We start from the raw sequence: 22,730 nt of genomic DNA, 5'->3' as shown, positions 1-22,730 counted from the left end.
AGACGCTAGCGGCAGGGCAGGCCAGCACCTCCAGGGCGTACAGCGCAAGTTCGTGACACGTGTCCAGCTTTGACACCCAATAGTTGTATGGAGCTGAGGCATCACGGAGGATGGTGGTACGATCGGCTACGTACTCCCTCACCATATTTTTACAGTACTCCCTCCGACTCAGCCTTGACTGGGGAGTGGTGACACTGTCTTGCTGGGGAGCCAGAAAGCTGGCAAAGGCCTTGGAAATGTTCCCTAGCCTGCGCTGGATATGCTGCCTGATCCCCGCTCCTTCCCTGCTACTTGGCCCTCTGAACTGCGTCTTCTGCCACTAGCGCTGTCAGATGGGAACTTTAGCATTACTTTTTTCACCAGGGCCCTGTGGTATTGGATCACTCTCATACACTTTTCCTCTTTGGTAAAGGTTCTCTTTATAATGTGGGTTGAGAAGGGTGTACACCCAGTCATCTGTGTTCGCCAGAATGCGTCTAATGCGAGTGTCACGGGAAAGGCAGCCTAACATGAAGTCAGCCATGTGTGCCAGGGTACCAGTACGCAACACATCGCTGTCCTCACTAGGAAGATGACTTTCAGGATCCTCCTCCTCTACAGCCCATACATGCTGAACAGATGAGAGGCAAGCAGCATGGGTACCCTCTGCAGTGTGGCCAGCTGTCTCTTCCCCCTCCTCCTCCTGCTCCTCCCCCTCCCCCTCCTCCTCCTGCAAAATGCGCTAAGATATAGACATGAGGGTGGTCTGGCTTACAAGTGAAATACTGTCATCCCCTGTCTCCTGTTCCAACTGCAAAGCATCGGCCTTTATGCTTAGCAGGGAACTTCTCAGCAGGCAAAGCAGCAGGATGGTAACGCTAATTATTGCCGCATCGCCGCTCACCATCTGGGTAGGCTCCTCAAAGTCTCCGAGGACCTGGCAGATATCTGCCATCCATGCCCACTCCTCAGTAAAGAATTGTGGAAGGTGACTACCACTCCGCCGCCGATGTTGCAGCTGGTATTCCACTATTGCTCTACGCTGCTCGTACAGCCTGGCCAACATGTGCAGCGTAGACTTCCACCATGTGGGCACGTCGCACAGCAGTCGGTGCTCTAGCAGCTGAAACCGACATTGCCGGGTCCTCAGGGTGGCAGCGTCCGTGGTGGACTTGCGGAAATGTGCGCAGACACGGCGCACCTTGCCGAGCAGGTAAGACAAGTGGGGGTAGTTTTTAAAAAACCACTGAATCACCAGATTGAAGACGTGGGCTAAGCATGGCACGTGTGTAAGGCTGCTGAGCTGCAGAGCCACCACCAGGTTACGGCCGTTGTCACACATGACCATGCCCGGTTAGAGGCTCAGTGGCGAAAGCCAGAGGTCGGTCTGCTCTGTCAGACCCTGCAGCAGCTTTGGGGCCGTGTGCCTCTTGTCACCTAAGCTGATTAGTTTCAGCACGGCTTGCAGACGCTTGCCCATCACTGTGCTGCCGCGCCACGAGCTACCGACTGCTGGCGACATGCTCACACTTCTTAATTGAGTGGTAGAGGTGGCAGAGGAGGAGGAGGGGAAGGGTTTGGAGGAGGTGGCATAAAACGCCGCAGATACCAGCACCGAGGTAGGACCTGCTATTCTGGGTGTGAGTAGGTAGTGAGCAGGCCCAGGCTCTAACTCGGTCCCAGCCTCCACCAAGTTCATCCAATGTACCGTCAGGGAGATATTGTGGCCCTGCCCGCCAGTACTTGTCCACGTGTCTGTGGTTAAGTGGACCTTCCCAGTAACCGTGTTGGTGAGGGCACGATTTACGTTGCGGGAGATGTGCTAGTGTAGGGCTGGGATGGCACACTGGGAAAAATAGTAAAAATAGTGGCGACTGGAGACCGAGTAGTGCGGGACCGCCACCGCCATCATATTTTTGAAAACCTCTGTTTTCACAAGCCTGTACGGCAGTATCTCCAGGCTGATTAATTTGGCAATGTGCACGTTTAAAGCTTGTGCGTGCGGGTGGGTAACGGCGTATTTGCACTTTCGCTCCAACACTTGTGTTAGCGACAGCTGAACGCTGCGCTCAGAGACATTGTTGGATGGAGTCGGTGACGGTGGAGATGAGGGTGTGGGTGCAGGCCAGGAGCCGCTTGTGCCTGTGTCCTGGGAGGGGTATTGGATCTGTGTGGCAGGTTAGGGCACAGGGGAAGAGGCAGTGGTGTGACCCAGAGGCGGTGAATGGCCTTCATCCCACTTTGTGGGGTGCTTGGCCGTAATATGCCTGCACATGCTGGTGGTGGTGAGGCTGATAGTGATGGCTCCCCGGCTGAGCTTGGTGTAACACAGGTTGCACACCACTGTTCGTCGGTCGTCCGTGCTCTCACCAAAAAACATCCACACCTTTGAACACCTGCACTTGCCTCCCCCTCTAAAGCCTTGTCCTCAGTAGGCTTAGCAAACCAGGTGGGGTCAGTCACCTCATCACCGAGCTGCTCTTCCCCCGAATCCTCTGTGCACTCCTCCCTCAGACTTACTGCCCTTACTACTACCTCACTGACAGACAACTGTGTCTCATCATCCTCATCCACAAAAAGCTCTTGAGACAGTTGCCGTAAGTCCCCAGTCTCATCACCCGGACTCCGGGAACTTTCCAAAGGTTGGGCATCGGTCACGACAAACTCCTCAGGTAAGAGAGGAACCGTTTTTTCCCACTCATGGCAGGGACCCGAGAACAGTTCCTGGGAGTCTGCCTGCTCAGAATATGTCATTTTCATGGAGTGAGGAGGCTGGGAGGAAGGAGGAGCAGCAGCCAGAGGGTTCAGAGTTGCAGTGCCTAAGCTGGGAGTAGTGGACTGCGTAGAAGACTGGGTGGTCGATACATTGACGGAGGCGTTTTCTGCCATTCACAACAGGACCTGCTCGTACTGTTCTGTTTGTAATAAAGGTCTACCACGCGGACCTGTAAATTGTGATATGAAGCTGGGGAGCCCCCTAATCCCGCAGCAGCCGGCTGTGATTCAGCATGCCCAGGAACTCGGCCTGTGCCCACACCCTCACTTGGACGTCCCCGTTTTCGTCCCTTACCCCTACTCCTCATCATGGCGGATTAAGAATAGAGTAGGGCCCAAATAAATTACCCCACTGTACAGCACTGACAACTGTGGCTTAATTCACCGCACACAGAGACTAGTAGATAGCGGAGGCTCTATGCTGTGACTTGAAAAAATTAACCCGCTGTCTTGCACTGATACCTAGGGGTAATTTACTGCTCGCAGAGACTTGTAGATAATAGAGGCTATATGGAGTGGGAGAAGACTCTAAAGCCAGTAAATAGTGCTGGTAACTGCGGCTATCTCAACCCCCCCAAGGAAAGGGTATTGTGAGACGCTCTGCACAGCAGCAGAGCTTAAATACTTTGCAGTGGCCCAGGAAATATTACAGTACTGTTTAGCGGTGAGACCTCTGTCTAATGCACTGGAGACACAGAACGGTATAACTGAAGTCGTTTGCAGTAGGCTAGGAAATGTTAGAGTGCAGTTTCACAGTGAGAGCTGGTTGTACAGCACTCCAGGCTGAGAGCGCTATTACTGAAAGGCTGGGAACAGGCCTAGATGCGTAATACAAAAATTGATGCATTACTACTCCCAGCCAGCCACAACTATAATGCACACATAATGAGCTTGAGGAAGGTCTGTTGACCGAAACGTTGCTTGTTTGTTATGGGGTAAATAAACGCATTTGTATTTTTCCATACCTTGGATTGCTGCCAGTCATTCTAATTACGTGGACTGCATTTTTTGAGCTTATCTGGTTTGGGCTCTGATACTGGCATTTGCACTTTTTACTTGCCTGGCTTTACTTGAAGGATTGCTGCAGTGCTGCTGGGAACTTCATTGTTTCAACTATAATGCACACAGTCAGATGTAGCCCTAAGAAGGACCGTTGGGGTTCTTGAAGACTGGATCCTACTCTAACACTTTCCCTATATAAGAAGCTCTGTCCCTTAACTCTACCTACGGCACTGCAGACACAGAACAATATAGCTAAAATGGTCTCCACAGCCCGAGATGCTTAAAAAAAAATAATGGTGCACTACTGCTCCCAGCCAGCCACAACAGTAATGCACACTATGAAGAGTAGCCCTAAGAAGGACCGTTGGGGTTCTTGAAGACAGTATCCTACTCTGTCAAATCTGTCAAACTGGTTTAACCCCTTGAGTGGCGGGTTTCCTACCACCCTGTCGTGCCCACCAGGGCAGGTTTTTTAAAATGGTCTAATCATTGAATTTCAACTAATTTTGCAGTTGCGTCTCAAATGCCATAACTTTTTCATTTTTCCATTGACATGGCCATATAAGGGCTTGTTTTTTGCGGGACAAGTTGTGATTTTTTAAACAGGAGGGAGGAAAAAAAGAAATGGGGAAAAAAGAAAAAAAGGGGCCATGTCATTAAGGGGTTAAATAATGCATTAACTTCCTTCTCTGGGTCATTACGACGCACGAATACCACATGTGTGATTGTATTTTTGATTTTTTTACAAAGTAAAGGAGACAAGTGTTTTTATAATTTTTTTTAAATAATTTTTTAACTTTTTTTTTTTTTTTTTAACTTTTTTTTTTTTTTTTGTCCCTTTAGGGGACTTCCACAGGGACCCATCAGGACCCCCTGATCACATTCCGGGGGTCTGATGGTGACAGCCCTTTACATGCTGCAGTGACAGCCCTTTACATGCTGCAGTCACATAGACTGCAGCATGTAAAGGGTTAACACAGCATAATTATATGTTAAATAGATAAACATACATTTCTGTCTGCTTATTTCTGTCTTCAAGCTGTTTATTGATATTAAGGGGATTATCCACTTCTAAGATTGATGACCTATCCTCAGGATAGGTTATCAATAGCTAGCTGGCTATGCCAGTGATCGAATGTATGAAGCTCATATGGATGCCAGAAGCAGACAGTGGAAACATTGCACAGTGGGCTGGCATGATACTGCAAGTTAAGGCGCATTGAAGTGAATGGAACTCAGCCTGCAGTGCCACTCCAGGTCACTGCACACTGTATGGACATGTCTACTTCCAACCACAAAGTAACTCCATATATTAGAACACTGACCCCAATGATCAGTTGTTTGGCATGAGACCCGGACGGCAGACTCCTGCCTATCAGCTATTGATGACCTATTCATTTCAATAGTACTCAGCCTGCATGGGCACTGCACAATGTATAGATCTGTCTGTTTCTGGAAAGTAAGCAGCTACAAACACACACTTCACCAGTCTCGAGAAGCAGACTTTCACCAGTCAGCTATTGATTACGTATCTTGAGAATTACTCTGTTAATGTAAAAGGGATAGACGTAATAATGCAGTATACCATGTTATTTCTTTTGCAAAAAGCACAGAAAAGCACTTAGTCATGCAATTAACTTCACTCAGAAAATATGGCTGCCAAATTACAGTTGTACAGTAGATAATACTCATGAACTCACCAATGTGGTTAAAATTACTAAGGTCAGTACAGCAGTTCCTTCTTTTGACCATCTCAACTGAATATTCGATAAAGAGTATAACGCTTAGTCCCTGTAAAATAAAAATACAGGCTCAGTACCAGATATATATATTTTGCATTGTAAAAATATGGTGTTACGATCGTGTGGGCAGGCAAAGCACGGGACCCACACGATCGTGACCAAAGGGGACACACACGGGATTCATGCAACTGGCCGTGGCTAACGGGAGGTAGACATGGCCCTACCTAAGCTGGGACATTGCCCCTATAAGGGCACCCCAGCGGTCTTCGGATCTGGGCCCTAGCTGATCCTAGGAGCCACGCACCAGAACAGGATGCATTCACATACCACATGACAGACCCAGAATACACTGCATACAACATATAACCACTAGTAACAGATTGGAAGCTGAATATAAATACCAGGTATTAGTTGACATGTTCTACAATATGTTGTAAGCTAACAGGCCACTTCACGGCTCCTGGTTATACTGCTAGTCCTTACACTAACCAGGAGTCCAGCAGAACCGGACACCGTTCACACCTCACGCTGAAACAGGACAGGACACAGATTGCAGCACACACAGCAAACTAACACAAAACTGACAGAATTTAAACGTACAAACGGACATGAACCAGATCACACTGCAAACTCCACCAGACAAGCATTCATGACTACTCACCTGAGGGGCCATACAGACTGACCAGGAGCTGGGTTTATATGTGAGCATAGATCCAGGGGATTGGCTAGCAGACAGTACCACACCCAGCTAGCTCAATCATTAACCCTGAGGCATTAGTCACACAGGCGTTTTTTGCCGTGATTTGCGGATCGCATGACGGATGCGCATCCGCAAAACGTGTGACCGGGGCCAAAAAATCGCCTGAAAAAACTGCTCCTAGCCGCGTTTCAATAGAAACGGGACGGAGCTGTCCATTGCATTGAATTCAATGGAGCCGGCAATACAGCCGGCTCCATTGAAAGCAATGCGCTGCGGGCGATCTCACGATGAATTGTCGGGAAGGGCTTAAATATATAAGCCCTTCCCTGCAATTCATCCAGAAATGTGTAAAAAAAATATATATATATATATACTCACCTTGTCCTGGCAGACGGAGTTCAGCGTGGCCGGCCGGCAGTTCTCCTGAACTGCTCAGAGAATGAGCTGCCTCTGATTGGTCACAGCCTGACTAATCAGAGGCAGCTCTCACTCACACCCATTCATGAATTAATGAATGGGTGTGAGTGAGAGCTGCCCCTGATTGGTCCCTGCGCTGAGCCAATCAGAGGCAGCACTCACTTACCCATTCATGAATTCATGAATGGGTGTGAGTGAGAGCTGCCTCTGATTGGTGAGGCTGTGACCAATCAGAGGCAGCTCATTCAGCAGGCGGGGATTTTAAATCCCCGGCTGCTGAATACTAGAGAGAGCAGTTCAGGAGAACTGCCGCCGGCCGCGGCTGAACTCCGTCTGCCGGGACAAGGTGAGTATATATATATTTTTTATTTTTACACATTTCTGGATGAATTGCAGGGAAGGGCTTATATATTTAAGCCCTTCTCGACAATTCATCCCGCGATCGCCGGCAGCCTATTGCTTTCAATGGAGCCAGCTGTATTGCCGGCTCCATTGAATTCAATGGGCTAACATCATTTTTCTCTGCCATAGCTGTTACAGCTATGGCAGAGAAGAATGATTTGTCTACTATATGTTCTCAATGTGGTCGGCGCTGCTGCCGCCGGCCCCATTGTGCGCATATAGAGAAGAGAACAGGAATCGCAGATTGCAGATAGGTGCGATCTGCGATTTCTGTTTTATTATTTATCGGACGAGCACATAAAAAGCGCTCATGTGTCCAATGGTTTTATAAAATCGGCCAACGCATGCGCAAATCACACCAAAAAACGCCCGTGTGACTAAGGCCTGAGAGTGCTGTGCTGCTGGAATCACAATAGTACAACATGTCTCAGCAGCACACGTAACATATGGAATATTAGGCAGCAGTCCTTGCTTGTGGGCACCACGACTTTGCCCCTGAGGTATAAGGAGGCTTGCTGAGTGGCAGGTGGGCAGAGTGCACAGCTGTCTACACCAGATTTTCCCAAAGCGTGCTATGCAGAGCCCTTGGGGTTCTGCGAGTGATTGTCTTTGGCTCTGTGTAGCAGTGTCCGGACAGCCTGTAATGAGAAAATGAGCATGCAAGACCTGTGGTCGGATCACTACAGGGGTGAGTAGAGCGGGGACCAATTGTGGGTTATAATAGGGGTGATCGGGGCAAATGCCCTGGGTCCAATACTCCAAGGGGGCCCATGGCTGTCCCAATTGCCCATATTGTAATCTGAACTGCTAAACCTCTCCCTGAATCGGAAAAGCATAGCAACAATGGGGGACCCCATCACTACTGAGGTCGCCATTGGGGATCCTAACACTACTGAAACTGCAATAGAGGGTCACTATTACTACTGAGGCCGCAAGGAGGGAGCCTATTACTACTGAGTCTGCAATAGGGGGTCACTATCACTACTGGGGCCGCAATAGGGGTCACTATTGCTACTGGGACTAATAAAGGGGTCACTATTTCTACTGGGGCCAATATAGGGGACACTGTTACTATTGGACCCACCAGTATATGGGACACTACTACTACTGGGGCCACCAATATAGGGGACACTATTACTACTGAGACACTGTGGGTGACACTATTACTACTGGGGCCAATATAGGGGACATTATTACCACTGATGCCACTGTGGGGGACACTATTACTGCTCAGACCAATATAGGGGGTCACTATTAATACACGGAGCAGATTTGCTGCAGAATGTACAGTAGCTGTAACAGCAAAGTGGATGAGATTGTGAAAATCTGATCCACATGCTATGGAAAAATTCTGCACAAAACCCATGTGGACACTGACATGAGGTGCGGGATTTAATTCTGCAGCATGTTAATTTTAAATATAATGTATATCAATAGCTCATCCAGTGCTCCAGCGTTCATCTCTGGTTTTTTTTAATGGTCCTGTTCTTTTTATGACGATGGAGGTAAAAATCATATGTTGTGATAAGCCAAAACCCTAACCCCTCCCCTGGCCACACCCTCTGTGGGGCTCCATGAGAATCTTTTCCTTCAAAACGGCTCAATGGGTGAAAAAGTGTGGGAACCACCAGTCTAGACTATTTAGTACAGTGATACCTTGGCTTGCGAGTGCCGCAGCTTGTGAGCTTCTTGACTTGCATGCAGGCTATCTCCTGAATAATTGCTCTGATTTAAGAACAAAAACTCGGGTTCCAACTTCCAGCTGTCACAGCTGTGGCAGAGGATCACAAAGTTCTCCCATTGTTTTTAATGGGGTTGCCCATTAGAAGCAATAGGATTGCAGCACCCCCGCAGTGGTTTTCAGGGAGGGCTTTAAATATAAGCTCTTCCCTGAAAATCCTTTGTAGCTGTAGTAAAAAATAAAAAATATATATACTCACCTCTCTGCCGCTCCTGAGGTTCAGTCCATTGTAGCTGCGTCTGAAAGAGCTGTATCTAATTGGCTGAGCACTCAGCCAATCACAGGCAGCACTCAGCCATTCAATCAATGCAATGAATGGCTAAATTTAATGAATGGCTGAGCGCTGTGTCTGAAAGAGCTGTATCTAATTGTCTGAGCACTCAGCCAATCAGAGGCAGCCCTTTCAGCAGGCAGGGATTTTAAATCCTTGCCTGCTGAAAGCACTTCAGAGCAGTTCAGGAGGACAAGCGGCCAGACACGCCTGAACGCCGGCAGTGTAGGAGAGGTGAGTATATATATTTTTTTACACATTCTAGGGATGATTTTTCAGGGAAGAGCATATATTTAAAGCCCTTCCCCAAAAAATCACTGCAGGGGTTGCCGACAGCCCATTGCTTTCAATAGGGGCTGCAGAAGTGCCAGCCCCATTAAAAGCAATGGGAGAAATTCACGCTCCTGTGACAGCTGTGGCAGGGGAATTCTTCATCCCTGCAGGGAGTCCCCTTGTCACTGGACACTGTGACAATGATGGACACAAAGAAATCCTTGGCCACAGCTGCTATGTTTTTGAACACAGGAAAAACATGGGTATCCATTTTGGGGTGTAAATCATCATTTTCATGTGTACTATAGAAAAAAACTGCCTTTAAAATGACATATTTGCAGAAATATGAAATTTTATTTTTTCTCCTCTAAATTGCATTACCTCCTGAAAACAACTGTGGCGTTAAAAAACTCATGACACCTCTCAGTGAGTATATTAAGGGGTGTAGTTTTTAAAATGGGGTCATTTGTGGGGGTATCTATCATTCTGAACTATGAGCCTTTGTAATCTTGGCTTGGTGTAGGAAAACAAAGTGTTCCTTGAAATGTTAATAATAAATGTTAAATTTGTACGTCTCCTAAATGGTTTAAAAAAAAAGTTTTTTAACCCCTTAATGACATGGCCTATTTTGGCGTTAAGGACCAAGTTATTTTTGGTATTTTTCCATCTCCATTTTTCAAAAGCCGTATAAGGGCTTTGTTTTTTGCGTGGCGAACTGTAGTTTTTATCGGTGCCACTTTTGGGTACATAGTAGAGATGAGCGAGCATACTCGTCCGAGCTTGATGCTCGTTCGAGTATTAGGGTGCTCGAGATGCTCGTTACTCGAGACGAGCACCACGCGGTACTCGTCTCGATTAAACGAGCACTGACCATTGAATTCAATGGAGCCGGCAATACAGCCGGCTCCATTGAAAGCAATGGGCTGCCGGCGATCTCAGGATTAATTTTCGGGAAGGGCTTAAAAATATAAGCCCTTACCTGAAAATCATCCTAAAATGTGTAAAAATAAAAAAAATAAAAAAATGTCAGCATAAAGATCGTTCTCCTCTGCCATAGCTGTAACAGCTGTGGCAGAGAAGAACGATGTTAGCCCATTGAATTCAATGGAGCCGGCAATACAGTCGGCTCCATTGAAAGCAATGGGCTGCCGGCGAGCGCGGGATGAATTTTCGGAAAGGGCTTAAAAATATAAGCCCTTCCCTGCAATTCATCCAGAAAAGTGTTAAAATAAAAATGCAGGCATTCTCTTCAATGGAGCCGCTGCTGGCACACCTGAATTCTTTTTCAGGAAAGGGCTTTACATATAAGCCATTCCCTGGAAATGAATTAAAAGTGATTTAAAAAACAAAAAAAATAGATACTCACCTCCCTTCAGCTGCCGGGGCACAGCCGCGTCTTGTCCTGCTGTCCCCTGCACTGTGGTGCTGAACTGAACAGCCGGGGAGCACCTCAGCCAATTACATTCAGCTCTTTCAGCAGGCGGGGATTTTAAATCCCCGGCTGGTGATAGATCAGCAGTTTAGCAACACAGTGCAGGTGACAGCAGGAGAAGACGCAGCTGGGCCCCGGCAGCTGAAGGGAGGTGAATACCTATTTTTTTAATTTTTTTTTACTATTTTAAAAGGCTTTTCAGGGAAGGGTTTATGAACTACAGAGCCTGGGACAGCGCTAGAAGTCGCGGCTGAGCCCCGGCAACTGAAGGGAGGTGAGAATTGTTTTTTTTATAATTTTTTGCACTAATTTAAATGGCTTTTCAGGGAAGGGCTTCCCTGAAAAGCCATTGACAGGATGCCGGCAGCAGGATTCTCTACCGCATCTGTCATGTGTGACAGCTGCGGTTGAGAACTGAAGAATTCCTTTTGCTGCATCTGCCACAGATGTGACAGATGTAGCAGCAGGGAATTCTTTTAACCAGTGGGGGTGAAGGATACATCTGCCGCATGTGGCAGATGTGTTCTTCATGCCCGCGGGGGTCACAGCAGCGGTGGAGAGGTACGTTATCTTTTATTCTTTTTTTGTTTTGCACTAAAATGTTTCTTTTTCAGGGAAGGGCATATATTTTTAAGCCCTTCCCGAAAATTTATCCCGCGCTCGCCGGCAACCCAGTGCTTTCAATGGAGCTGGTTGTATTGCCGGCTCCATTGAATTCAACGGGCTAACATCGTTCTTCTCTGCCACAGCTGTTACAGCTGTGGCAGAGGAGAACGATCTTAATGCTGACATAATTTTTATTTTTTATTTTTACACATTTTAGGATGATTTTCAGGTAAGGGCTTATATTTTTAAGCCCTTCCCGAAAATTCATCCCGCGCTCGCCGGCAGCCCATTGCTTTCAATGGAGCCGGCTGTATTGCCGGCTCCATTGAATTCAATGGGCTAACATCGTTCTGCTCTGCCCCAGCTGTTACAGCTGTGGCAGAGGAGAACGATCGTTATGCTGACAGTGCAGGGGGGGGGGGGCGGTGTGTCTCACTCTTGCCACTATTGTGGCTTAATAGTGAGACCTCGGAGCCGGAAATGCAGCCCTGCATGTTGCTCCGCGCCTGCCCTATCCATTTCTGGGTTTTTTACATGACTTTGGTGATTTGCTAAGATTTTCACAAATGAAAACCTTAGCGGAGCACCAGTCATATACAAAAATGCTCGAGTCGCCCATTGACTTCAATGGGATTCGTTACTCGAAACGAAATCTCGAGCATCACTGAAAGTTCGATTCGAGTAACGAGCACTCGAGCATTTTGGTGCTCGCTCATCTCTAGTACATAAACTATAACGTAAAACTTTTATTATTTTTTTTAGGGTCTGACATCTTCTCTCCTCCTCGCCCTGGATGCAAAGAAGGCGTTCGATAGACTTCATTAGGGGTGTGCTTTTGTCACCCTCCAAAAATTTGGCATTAAAAGGAACTTCTCGCATGCAGTTCAAGCCCTCTACTCCAGTCCTTCAGCCAGAGTCTTAGCAGATGGAGCCCTATCCTCATCTTTTCAGATAACAAATGGAACTAGACAGGGGTGCCCCCTTTCCCCTCTATTGTTCACAATAATCATGGAACCTTTGGTGAAACTAATTACAGTGTCCCCAGAAGTTAAGGGGATAGCCAAGGGTCTCAGACAACATAAAATTGGCCTTTTTGCAGACGATGCACTTCTTTCCCTTTCTGATCCCCTGGGTTCCCTTAAGGGAATAGGTAGTATAATTTCCTTATTTAGCAAGGCCTCTTTTAACTTAAATATAAATAAGTCTCGGAAACTGGGTGCCAGACGAAGATCTGAAGAGAAATATACAGAGGGAGTTCTCCTTTAAGTAGAGCTCTGAGATACCATACCTAGGCATAAAACTTTGCCACCCATTATCTAATATGGTGCCCATAAATTTTTATCCCACATTCTTCTCTGCACAAAGAACTGGAATCAATGGAGAAAATAGAGCCCTCTCGGTGTGGTAGAATGGTATTATACAAAATGTTGATTCTACCCCAAATATTATATTTATTTCGTATAGTATGTGTTCCGATTCCTCAATTTGTCATAGCAGAATTTCAGAGACAACAAATGAAATTTGTATGGAAAGTAAAAAGACCGCGGGTAGCAGCCTCAATATTACATCAACACAGGAAGAAGGGGAGTTTGGGGACATACTACCAAGCGACAATTTTAAACCAGTCATCAATCTGGGTAGATGAATCCCATACGGCTACCTGGAGTGCCATAGAAAAACAATTAAGTAGAAGTAGACCGATAAGCGCTCTCCTAAAAACCTCAATGCTGGGTATACTCAACCCATCTTTCTCTCTTGTCCTAGATATTCAAAACTTGTCTCCTCCTATGTTTTCGACCCTCCAATGTGTGTGCATATAAATTCAAGGAATTTAAATGCCCAGCCAAACTAATGCCGCTCCTCCCACAGGAAGCAGATGTACGTGGATTAGAGATGAGCGAGCATACTCATTAAGGGGAGATACTCGAGCGAGTATCGTCATTTTCGAGTACCTGCCTGCTCGTCAGAAAATATTCGGGTACCGGCGGGGGGCGGTAGGGGAGTGCGGCGGAGGAACGGGGGGGAGAGATCTCTCTCTTTCTCTCCCCCCTGCTCACTCCTGCAACCCACCGCTCACGACCGCCAGCACCCGAATCTCTTCTGACGATCAAGCAGGTACTCGAAAAGGATGATACTCGCTCGAGTATCTGCCCTTAACGAGTATGCTCGCTCATCTCTAATGTGGATCTTTGACTAGGCGATATTACAATATTCTCACAGGGAATATGGGAGAGACTAAAAAGATACACTTGGTGAACTGGAAAAGGTACCTAAATGCAGTCTTTTCCCCGACACAGTGGTTGGTTTCATTTGAATGGGCCAATAAATCCACGCTTTCTGCCAACCTACTGCAGACTCATTACGAAGTCTAAACCAGATGGCATTACATTCCTTCAAGGTTAGCGAGATGCTGCCCAGGGGGAGCAACAAATGTTGGAGAGAGTGTGGCCAGGAAGGTACACTGTTTAATATCCTCTGGGGTTGCCCCAATTATAGTCCTTTTGGAAAGAAGTTTTCCAAGTTATCAAAGATGTAACGGGTACCACTATAGCATCTAATCCTCAGCTCGCCCTCTTGCTTATTAAATGCAACTGCATCCCGTGGGAGAACAGGAATTGGTTCTGCCACTTCCTACTAGTAGCTAAAATACCTATAAGAAGGAAATGGAAATCCTGTGCCCGAAAGAATTAATAGATATAATGACTGAATTATATGACCATATTTATGAAAAAAATCTATGCTAGATCTAATAACAATCTTGACAAATTCATTAACATCTGGAATCCATGGTTGCAATATATGTTGTGTTAAAATGTTGAGTAAAGTTATAACTTATTTCATATCTCCACAATTATCTGGATTTAACAATTAATATACAAAGAAATGCTACTTAATTTTTATTTCCCTTTTGTATTATTACTTTAATAGTATGGATGCTTATCAGATGAGCATAACGTATCCTTTCGTATATACAACTTTTATTGCTGAAATTCTTGCCTCAATTCTAAGTATTGTAACATTTTCTTGTAAAATTCAATAAAAAACATTTTGGAAAAAAAAGATGGTTATAAATAGAGATGAGTGAGCACCAAAATGCTCGGGTGCTCGTTACTCGAGTCGAACTTCCCGCGATGCTCGAGGGTTCGTTTCGAGTAACGAACCCCATTGAAGTCAATGGGCGACTCGAGCATTTTTGTATATCGCCGATGCTCGCTAAGGTTTTCATTTTCAGAGGCCGATAATCATGGAAGCAGGGAGTATAAAAAAATATGCCACCTGGCTTCCTATCACCTGCCCTAACAGCACCATAACTTAGTTTTTGGTGCTATGGGGACCTAACAAATTTACTTTTTAAAACTTCTTCTTTAAAGCAATACTTATTTTACATCTCTGCTTACACTTGACCAGATTTTTCTTTTGTTCTCACTGATTCATCTCATGCTTGAAGTCCTTCTATAACAAAATATACCCTTATTACAGTCTTCATATCTAGCCTTTAATGACAGATTTCAGCCTTTAATTTTGCTCTGTGGCCTGACTGCCTGCTGCATATTTTATACACTAATGTACACAGCTCACCAGTAACTGGAAACGTTTTCAGTTTCCGTTTTAGTTGCAAGATAAAAGTTTCCATTCTGGGTTAATCTTGGACTCCCCTGGGAAATAAATGTGTAATGTCTGAGCCAAGAGGCTCATCTGCAAGACGGCACCTTCTATCACTAATATAACCACAGACAACAGCTGCTGCAACATGCTGACCATGCCTATTTATTATATGCCCAGCTATATCTATATTTATGACTTTAGCAGCAATATCAGTATTTACAGCCTTTACCGTGGCTGTATTTCAATACGACTGAAGTTTGTTCTGCTTTACACAGTTGTATTGCAATGCACAAAGTCTCATCTTAGTATACTGCCTACACTATAAAATATAGTTTTTTTGTAACTATATACTTTATGGCTCTGAAACAGAGTATTCAAGCAGTATACTGTATATTTCAAAGGGGGTGAAGACATTTGAACAGTTATATAACCTCATTTTAGAATTGTGTTTTTTTATGCACACAACAAGCATCTTCAATCAATTCTATCACCTGAATGCCGTATGTAAGGGCAACATATTACACGGACAGGCCCAATCTCTTATTAACAATAATATTGTACCATTTAGCTAATAGCAGCAATCAAAGAGAGCAGACCTTCTAGCTATGAGTCCACTGTTATGATGGGAGTTCTCCCTCTGGCTCTCTCAGCAATGCTTGTGCTTGACTGCTCTGCATTCAGTTATACAGCCGCCTATTAATCAGTCTGAGTATAAGGGCGAGCTGAGACCAGGGAGCACTATCCTCATAATAACAGTGGACTCACAAGGTATACGTCCTCAGTATTCTTTGATTGCTTCAATTAGCCAAATGGCACAGTATTTTTGTGTCATTTGGGATAATAAGAGAGCAGACAGCAGAAAGAGTTACTGATCCACCTTAATCCCTTCCCGAGGTCCAGAGGTGCATCAGTCCTATGTGCCTAGACCTGTTCCTTTTTCTCTAAAACAGTTGAATCTAAGAATTAATTCCATTGTACATACAAATTCCCAATGCATATGCTTCACCCAATATCTGGTATAATTATAAAGCAGCCGAAACATTTTAAAAGTTTGGAACATTTTTAGGGTATCTGGAACTCAGGCTGGAATGACAACATTTTGTCAGTGGTTATTGTTTTTATATTGGGTATAGGATTATTCTCAATATCTCTCTAAGGAAAACCTTAGTACAAAAATTATGGTTTGCTCTCATTTCAGATTTATTAACATATGATTATCTTTAAGTTATGTGTGGAAATCCTTTTTAATATTCACACTGACATAAAACATGAAAAATAGCAAGTGAAGGGATAACTGTAATATATGTTTTCCTAAATCCCAAGTATGTTTTTTTTTAAATGATGGACTCAATCATTATAGTAAGATAAATGTAGATCAAGTTCTATATTAATATCTAGCTACAAGAATACCAACCTAGAAAATGGGAAATATACTATACTAGTAGAAAGTTTTAAGTGGACAGTCCACATATCTAGGTATACATAAGTATGACTATGATCAAAAACTGGCATATAAACAATAAGCAGCCTACAAAATATTGCCTCTATACAAACACATATATAAAAAGACTATCTCTAAGGTAAAAAACAGATCACGCAAGTAATGAAGCAACATCTTCAACTAAAAAACATATATATTTTGCAAATAACAGTTCATGTATGTCCATATTAATAAAATAAAGGTGAAATGCATCTAAAAAAATAACTATTACATAATTTCATATAATAAAAGATCATGTATAGATATCCAGATATGTAGTGTATTTGGAAAGTCTTAGAACCCTTTCATCTTTTTACATTTTGTTGTAGTCTTGTGCAAAAAAAAAATCTAGTTTCACCTCACTATTCCTACACATCGATTCAGTCTACTTTTGTATCCCATCAGGGTTACAATATTCTTAATTGTTGCTGATTTACTGCCATAATCATGGTTCATCAGAATTTTCCCTATTGTTAAGAGGAACCGATCATTCTACCCAGTCTTAAAGTCACCAAATGAGCATACATGGGCATATGCGTAACTACGCTCACTGCTAATGGAGCATACTTGCGCATGAACCATTTTTTTTTCTCTGGACCATTCAAACTCTGCACCATAGTGCACGAATTTGAAAAAACACCAGAAAAATAGGCCCCCGTGATCTTTCCCGTGTGTAGCATTACCTACATGCAAGAAAGATAGGGCAAGTCCTATCTTTTCTTGACCATGCTATTAACAGGCGAGAATACTGCTAATGAAAATAAAACTATTGAAGTCAATGGTTTTGTTTTGTACAGTTATGCAGCGGTGATTATCATGGCCATGTAAAGGTACTAAATCACGCCCATCTATTTAAGCCCTCAGAGTAAGAATAGCGAAGTCAACTGCTTTATTTTGTATTCCAAATCTAACGGAAACATATACAAAACAGATATTCTCTTCATAACAGAAATTAATGGCTCCTTTCATACAGCGCGGGCGCCAGCTATTTATTATACCTGACACCAGCAGGCAATAGCTGCAAAGAGCAACGCAGCTGATCACCACTATTAATGCTTTAAATGCCGCTGTCAAGTCTGACAGCGGCATTTAAATCCCTCAAACAATGTTCAGGGATCCCAAATGCCCCTCCGCAATAAGATCGCAGGGAGCCGTGCAGGTGCCATGGCAGCTGGGAGCCTTCTAAAAGGCCAAAGGGCTGCTTTAGCAGACTGCCTATCAAGCCATCCCCATGCCTGTCAAATTGTAGTATGATATAATGCTATGGTATTATATCATATTGCAGGAGCAATCAAAGAATCGCTAGTTGTGATCCCCTAAAGGGACTAAAAAAAGAGGTAAAAATAAGATCAACAAAGTTTTACGTATTATTAAAAAAAAATTATTAAAAGTTTAAATCACCCTCCTTTTGCCATAGCTATAATAAAAAAATCTAAATCATAAAACAAAAATACATATTTGGTATTGCCGCATCCATAAAAGTTCGTTCTATCAAAGTAGTGCATTATTTACCCGCACGGTGAACGTTGTCAAAAAAAAGAATAAAGAATGCCAGAAATGCACTTTTTCGGTCACCCTGTCTCCAAGAAAAAATGCACTAAAAAGCGATCAAAAAGTTGTATGTTTTCCGAAATGGTAACACCATAAACTACAGGATGTCTTGCAAAAATTTGGCCCTAGCACAACTACGTTGACGGAAAAATAAAAAAGTTATTATGCGCAGAAGATGGTGGCAGAAAATATTTTTAAAAAATTAAATGTCTTTGAAAAAAGTTAAAATAATACAGCAAAAAAACCCGATACAAGTTTGTTATCGTAGTAATCGTACTGACTAGAGATGAGCAAGCACCCAAATGCTCGGGTCCGCGTTATTCGAGTCGAGCTTTTCGTAAAATTCGAGAGCTCTACTCAAGTAATGAACCCCATTGACTACAATGGGAGACTTGAGCAATTTTGTGTGTGGAACGTAGGGTCCCGAGCTTTTTTAAAATTTTTTCCTTGGTTCGTCTCTCGCTCTCTCTCTCTCTCTCTCTCTCCCCCCCCCCCCCCCCTTCCCCTGCCAGACCAAAAATTTTCAAATGACGCGTGCTGCGTCGCGGCAGGGAGGGGCCAAAACAGGCATGTCACAGCAAGGAGGGGCCAAAAGCTGGGGTGGGGTCGAACGTGATTTGATGCTCGTTCGAGTAACGAGCACCATCGAGTACGCTAATACTCGAACGAGCATCAAGCTCGCCAGAGTATGTCCGCTCAACTCTAGTACTGACCCATAGAATAAAGATATCATTTCATTTTTGTTGCAGTTTGTGTGCTGCAGACACAAGACGCAGCGAAAGATAGCGGAATGTCGTTTTCTTTTTCATTTTCCTCCATTTAAAATCTTTTACAAGTTTTTCAGTACATTAAATGGTATATTTAATTTTTTTAAATGGGGAAGGAAAAAACTAAAATGGAAAAAAAAGGGCTGCGTCCTTAAGGGGTTAAAGTAAACTGGAGGGTAGGAATATAGACATTCAAATACAGTCACTTTCCACCATAATTAGAATATTCAACATTTGTTTTTCCTATGTTACTTCCAACTTTTTAAACACTAACCTTGAATACTTGTATTATTAGTGCTAAAAGCAAGTTAATATCAATTATCTAATCAGGAGCAACGTTTTGATACATTGCTGAAATGGGTAATAAGGTAATAAAAGCAGATGAGTTGTTAGGGAAAATTGATTGAATTTAATCAACCATTTATGTCAGTACATTTAACTAGATAGATGGAAATGCATAAACTGATCTCTGCTGTAGACATAAGGAGATTAGCGATTTCCTTATGTGAAATATCTGCAGAAATCAAAATATAACATTTCTTTTTTTACAAGGATATAGTCTTTTGGTGAGCTATTGCGTTTAGTATTGAGTGCCAACAGAATAGGAGAATTCAATATAATCCTTCACTTTTTAGTAATAGTCATGGTACAATCATTTGACTGGGCATCATTTAGTAGTACATCTCTCAGCCTCAAACAGCTTCCCCTGGGTCTGCAATGAATAGCTAGCTCTCTCTAAAGAAGGAGTTGTTCATTCGGGAGAATCCCTTTAGAATTAAATATGTATCATTAACTATTAAAAGGGTCGTGCCATGTTTGAAAATCTCTTTTAAAAGAATAGAGGATAACTTTCAGATTGGTGGGGGTCCAAAGACTGGGACCTCCACTGATCCCAAGAATGGGGCTTCAGCATGTCCTGTAGCAAGGGCAGTGGCTGTTGCATATGCGTATTGCTTCTGAATTTATTTCGATGCGACAGTCAGAAATAGCCGATTTTAAATGCCCTATTATCTTTGGTGGTCATTGAAATGAATGGAACAGCAGTGTATATATATATATATGAGCACTCGCTGCTGCCCTCACTTTAGGTTATGCCAGAGGCCCAATCTTGGGTTCAGTGGGGAAATCTCAGCAGTTGAACCCCCCAAAAACTGAAAACTATCGTTTATCCTGTAGAGGTAAACTTTTAAACATGGCATCATCCCTGTAATTACTAATATTGCATCTATTATTGCAGCTAGTACTGCTGCTTCACAGATCACCTAATCCTGACTTCTTCTTTTCAATTGGGCAAAGTCTTCAAAGCATGGAAAACTATGTTGTGCCTACTCTATAGGTTTGGGACTTTAGAATGTTCTCTGGGTCAATTATCTTTACCAATATAATTGTACTTTCACACAAGTAATAAGTAACATTTCCCCTGATCTCAAATGAAGAGTTTGTTCCTATATATTAGTAGGATCAGCCCCATGTCCACCCTGCGTATTACGTATGGTATTGGTTAGCTTAGCTTTTTCATTATTAGTCTGGTTGCTTTAACAAAGTTTGCAGTCCATTTGGCACATTGCAGGCTCTTTTTTCCATACATACAGTAAACTGCTAGTCTGCAGTAAAATTTCCCCAGTACTTTCTGTTCCTAGAAAGATGATATCTCAGTTTTATTCCACTTTATATGCATAACAATACTCATAGGCAGAGGAACGAGCTACACTCATTTCCCTTGTGTCCATATATCCTGTGACTTTCATCAGATATTTTCTTATTACACTGAATGTGCCAAAATAATTAGGCAAATACAAAGAATATACCTAATAATATATTCTGTTGCACTAAGTAATCCACCAAATACCCGGAAATTGAAGATTTTGATTATATTTAGCATATGGTCATGTAGAAAAGATAGCCAATAACTAGCTTCCTGAAGATGGCAACTGTAAATGCGCTAAATATTACGGTATAAACTGTCTATATTTCTGATAAAGTATTTAAGCAATGACTTTACATTGGATATGATGGACAAAGCTAAACATTTTATGGTCATTATTGACAAAGTAGACGACCACAAAGAACAGTTTTCTTGAGGATGCCCAACAGCACTCATAGTCTGGGCAATGTAATTAAATGAATACCGAAAGAATACTTTGTTGTTTTTAATTCTACACGTCAACAGATTACCAATTATACTTTATCTACAGATAAAATGCAATTTAAGACCATTATCTAATATAATAACAGTCACTACTCCTCGGATCTTAGAGTAATAGTATGTTATGTCAGTGTCTTGCTGCAGCAATTTCACTCTCAGGATGAAGTAGAGAAGAAAGGTTGCAATAGTAATAAGCGAGAAAAATAGAAACCCTGAAGAAAATCACATGGTGTAAAGACGTAAATTATGCTCTACACGTTTTTAAGTGATAATATATAAGAAGATAAAATGCGAACGTTATTAACGTCAATTGGAGTTTGCTGTAAACATGACAATCCTGCATTTTGATGTTCAGCACCATTTGATTCTGGTTGTCTACATTGATGGAGAAAATGTATAGCAAAGACTCAAGTTAAAAAATAAATCACTTACCAAATGATATATGGCCAAAATATAAGCCACACAATGGAACTTTAAGCATCTCAGTATGTCTAGTCCTTTGATTTGTTCTGATATCATTTTTGTTGCTTGTTGTATTTTCTGGTGTGTCACTTTTCGAGACAGCAGTGGATTTAAATTGAAGATTTGACACAACTTCCTTCCTGCGCTCACAGTCCTTTACACATATGAGTCAAAATATGAGACCGTAAAGTTCTGTTATTTTTATAAGTGAGCCAGCACAATGCATACCCTACATTCATATAAAACTCCCTTGATATTTACAGGTGACTGGTCCACTGCCTATAACAAACATGTCTGCCTATTCTCTCATGGCCCTCACCCCTCTTTTACTGGAAGCTCCATTGTTTGCAAAAATTGCATACTGTTGTCTTTCTTTCCATTTGTACTTTAGATTTTCTGATTCTAAAACACTGTGGAATATGTGAGTGCTGTATTACTAAAGAACACTAATATGTGACTCTTCCTGAACTTTTGTGCTGCATGTTGCATTTCTATGTTTGATGGTAAATTCAGAAACCATGATGATAGTAAGCAGAACAATTTTGTTCCAAACCACTTATATACCCAAAATTCTAGACTACACATTTTAAAAATTCCTATTTTTATTAATGCAAGGTTGTGTTCACACAGTGAGCAGACTGCGGAATGCAGTAAAATATCATATAATCTATACAAAAGGAGGAAGGGACAACCTCACCTTGACTGCTAGGACAAGAAACTAAAAGTGAGGCTATCGGCTCGATAAAGGTGGCCCCACATCTCATGCCTCGTCCATTAACTTTAGCAACTAAAAGAAAGAAAATACCGAAGAACAAACAAAAGCCCAACTTAGCTTTACAGCAGAACTCTTAACACCACGACCAAATCCACTCTCCACAAAGACTGATAAAATAATCAGCAAAAACCAGACTCAGAAACAGACTCAAATAATGACCGAGGTAAAGCAAGGGAACAGACAGAGTTCCACAAACACCAGGGTAAAATCCACATGCGAACACAAAAGAGCAATATCAAAGACAGGGAAACACTAAGGAAATACAGATAAACGATCTAAGTAACACCTAATTAAATAACAAACCAAAAAAAACATAAACAACCTGTCGGGCAGACTGGAACAGTTCAGCGAGTCCTACTACGCATTAAGACCACATGCTACGACCCTGTCGTGGCCAACAGACCGTGGCAAACATGTTGTAATTTTCAAAGAGCTACCATAGTCATGATATCAAAGCCACATTTAGGTTGTTTCCATACATCTGACAAAAATGTTTAAAAGAGAACTTTGTCATTGTGTGACAAGTGGAGAACATGATATTTCCAAGTACAAAAAAAATTAGAAAATAATAATTGTATGTTGCACATGGAGACTAATTTGCAC

At 42.9% G+C, this 22,730-nt stretch overlaps 1 protein-coding gene across 1 annotated transcript in view; it reads right to left on the bottom strand.

Annotated features, from left to right (window-relative positions):
- The window catches only part of LAPTM5 (lysosomal protein transmembrane 5), a 60,001-nt gene extending 37,514 nt beyond the window's left edge, over window positions 1-22,487 (bottom strand). Inside the window, exons 1-2 of the mRNA XM_066591745.1 lie at window positions 22,450-22,487; window positions 5,457-5,547 (exon numbers count right to left, since the gene is read on the bottom strand). Coding sequence (XP_066447842.1) covers window positions 5,457-5,508 — 52 coding nt within the window. The 5' untranslated portion in view covers window positions 5,509-5,547; window positions 22,450-22,487. The remainder of the gene's footprint in view (window positions 1-5,456; window positions 5,548-22,449) is intronic.
- Window positions 22,488-22,730: the final 243 nt, after the last annotated feature.

The sequence above is a fragment of the Eleutherodactylus coqui genome, chromosome 1 (genome assembly GCF_035609145.1).
Source record: "Eleutherodactylus coqui strain aEleCoq1 chromosome 1, aEleCoq1.hap1, whole genome shotgun sequence".
Taxonomy (NCBI): Eukaryota; Metazoa; Chordata; class Amphibia; order Anura; family Eleutherodactylidae; genus Eleutherodactylus; species Eleutherodactylus coqui.
Note: the sequence above shows the minus strand (reverse complement) of the source record. Positions and strands in the feature narration are given on the sequence as shown.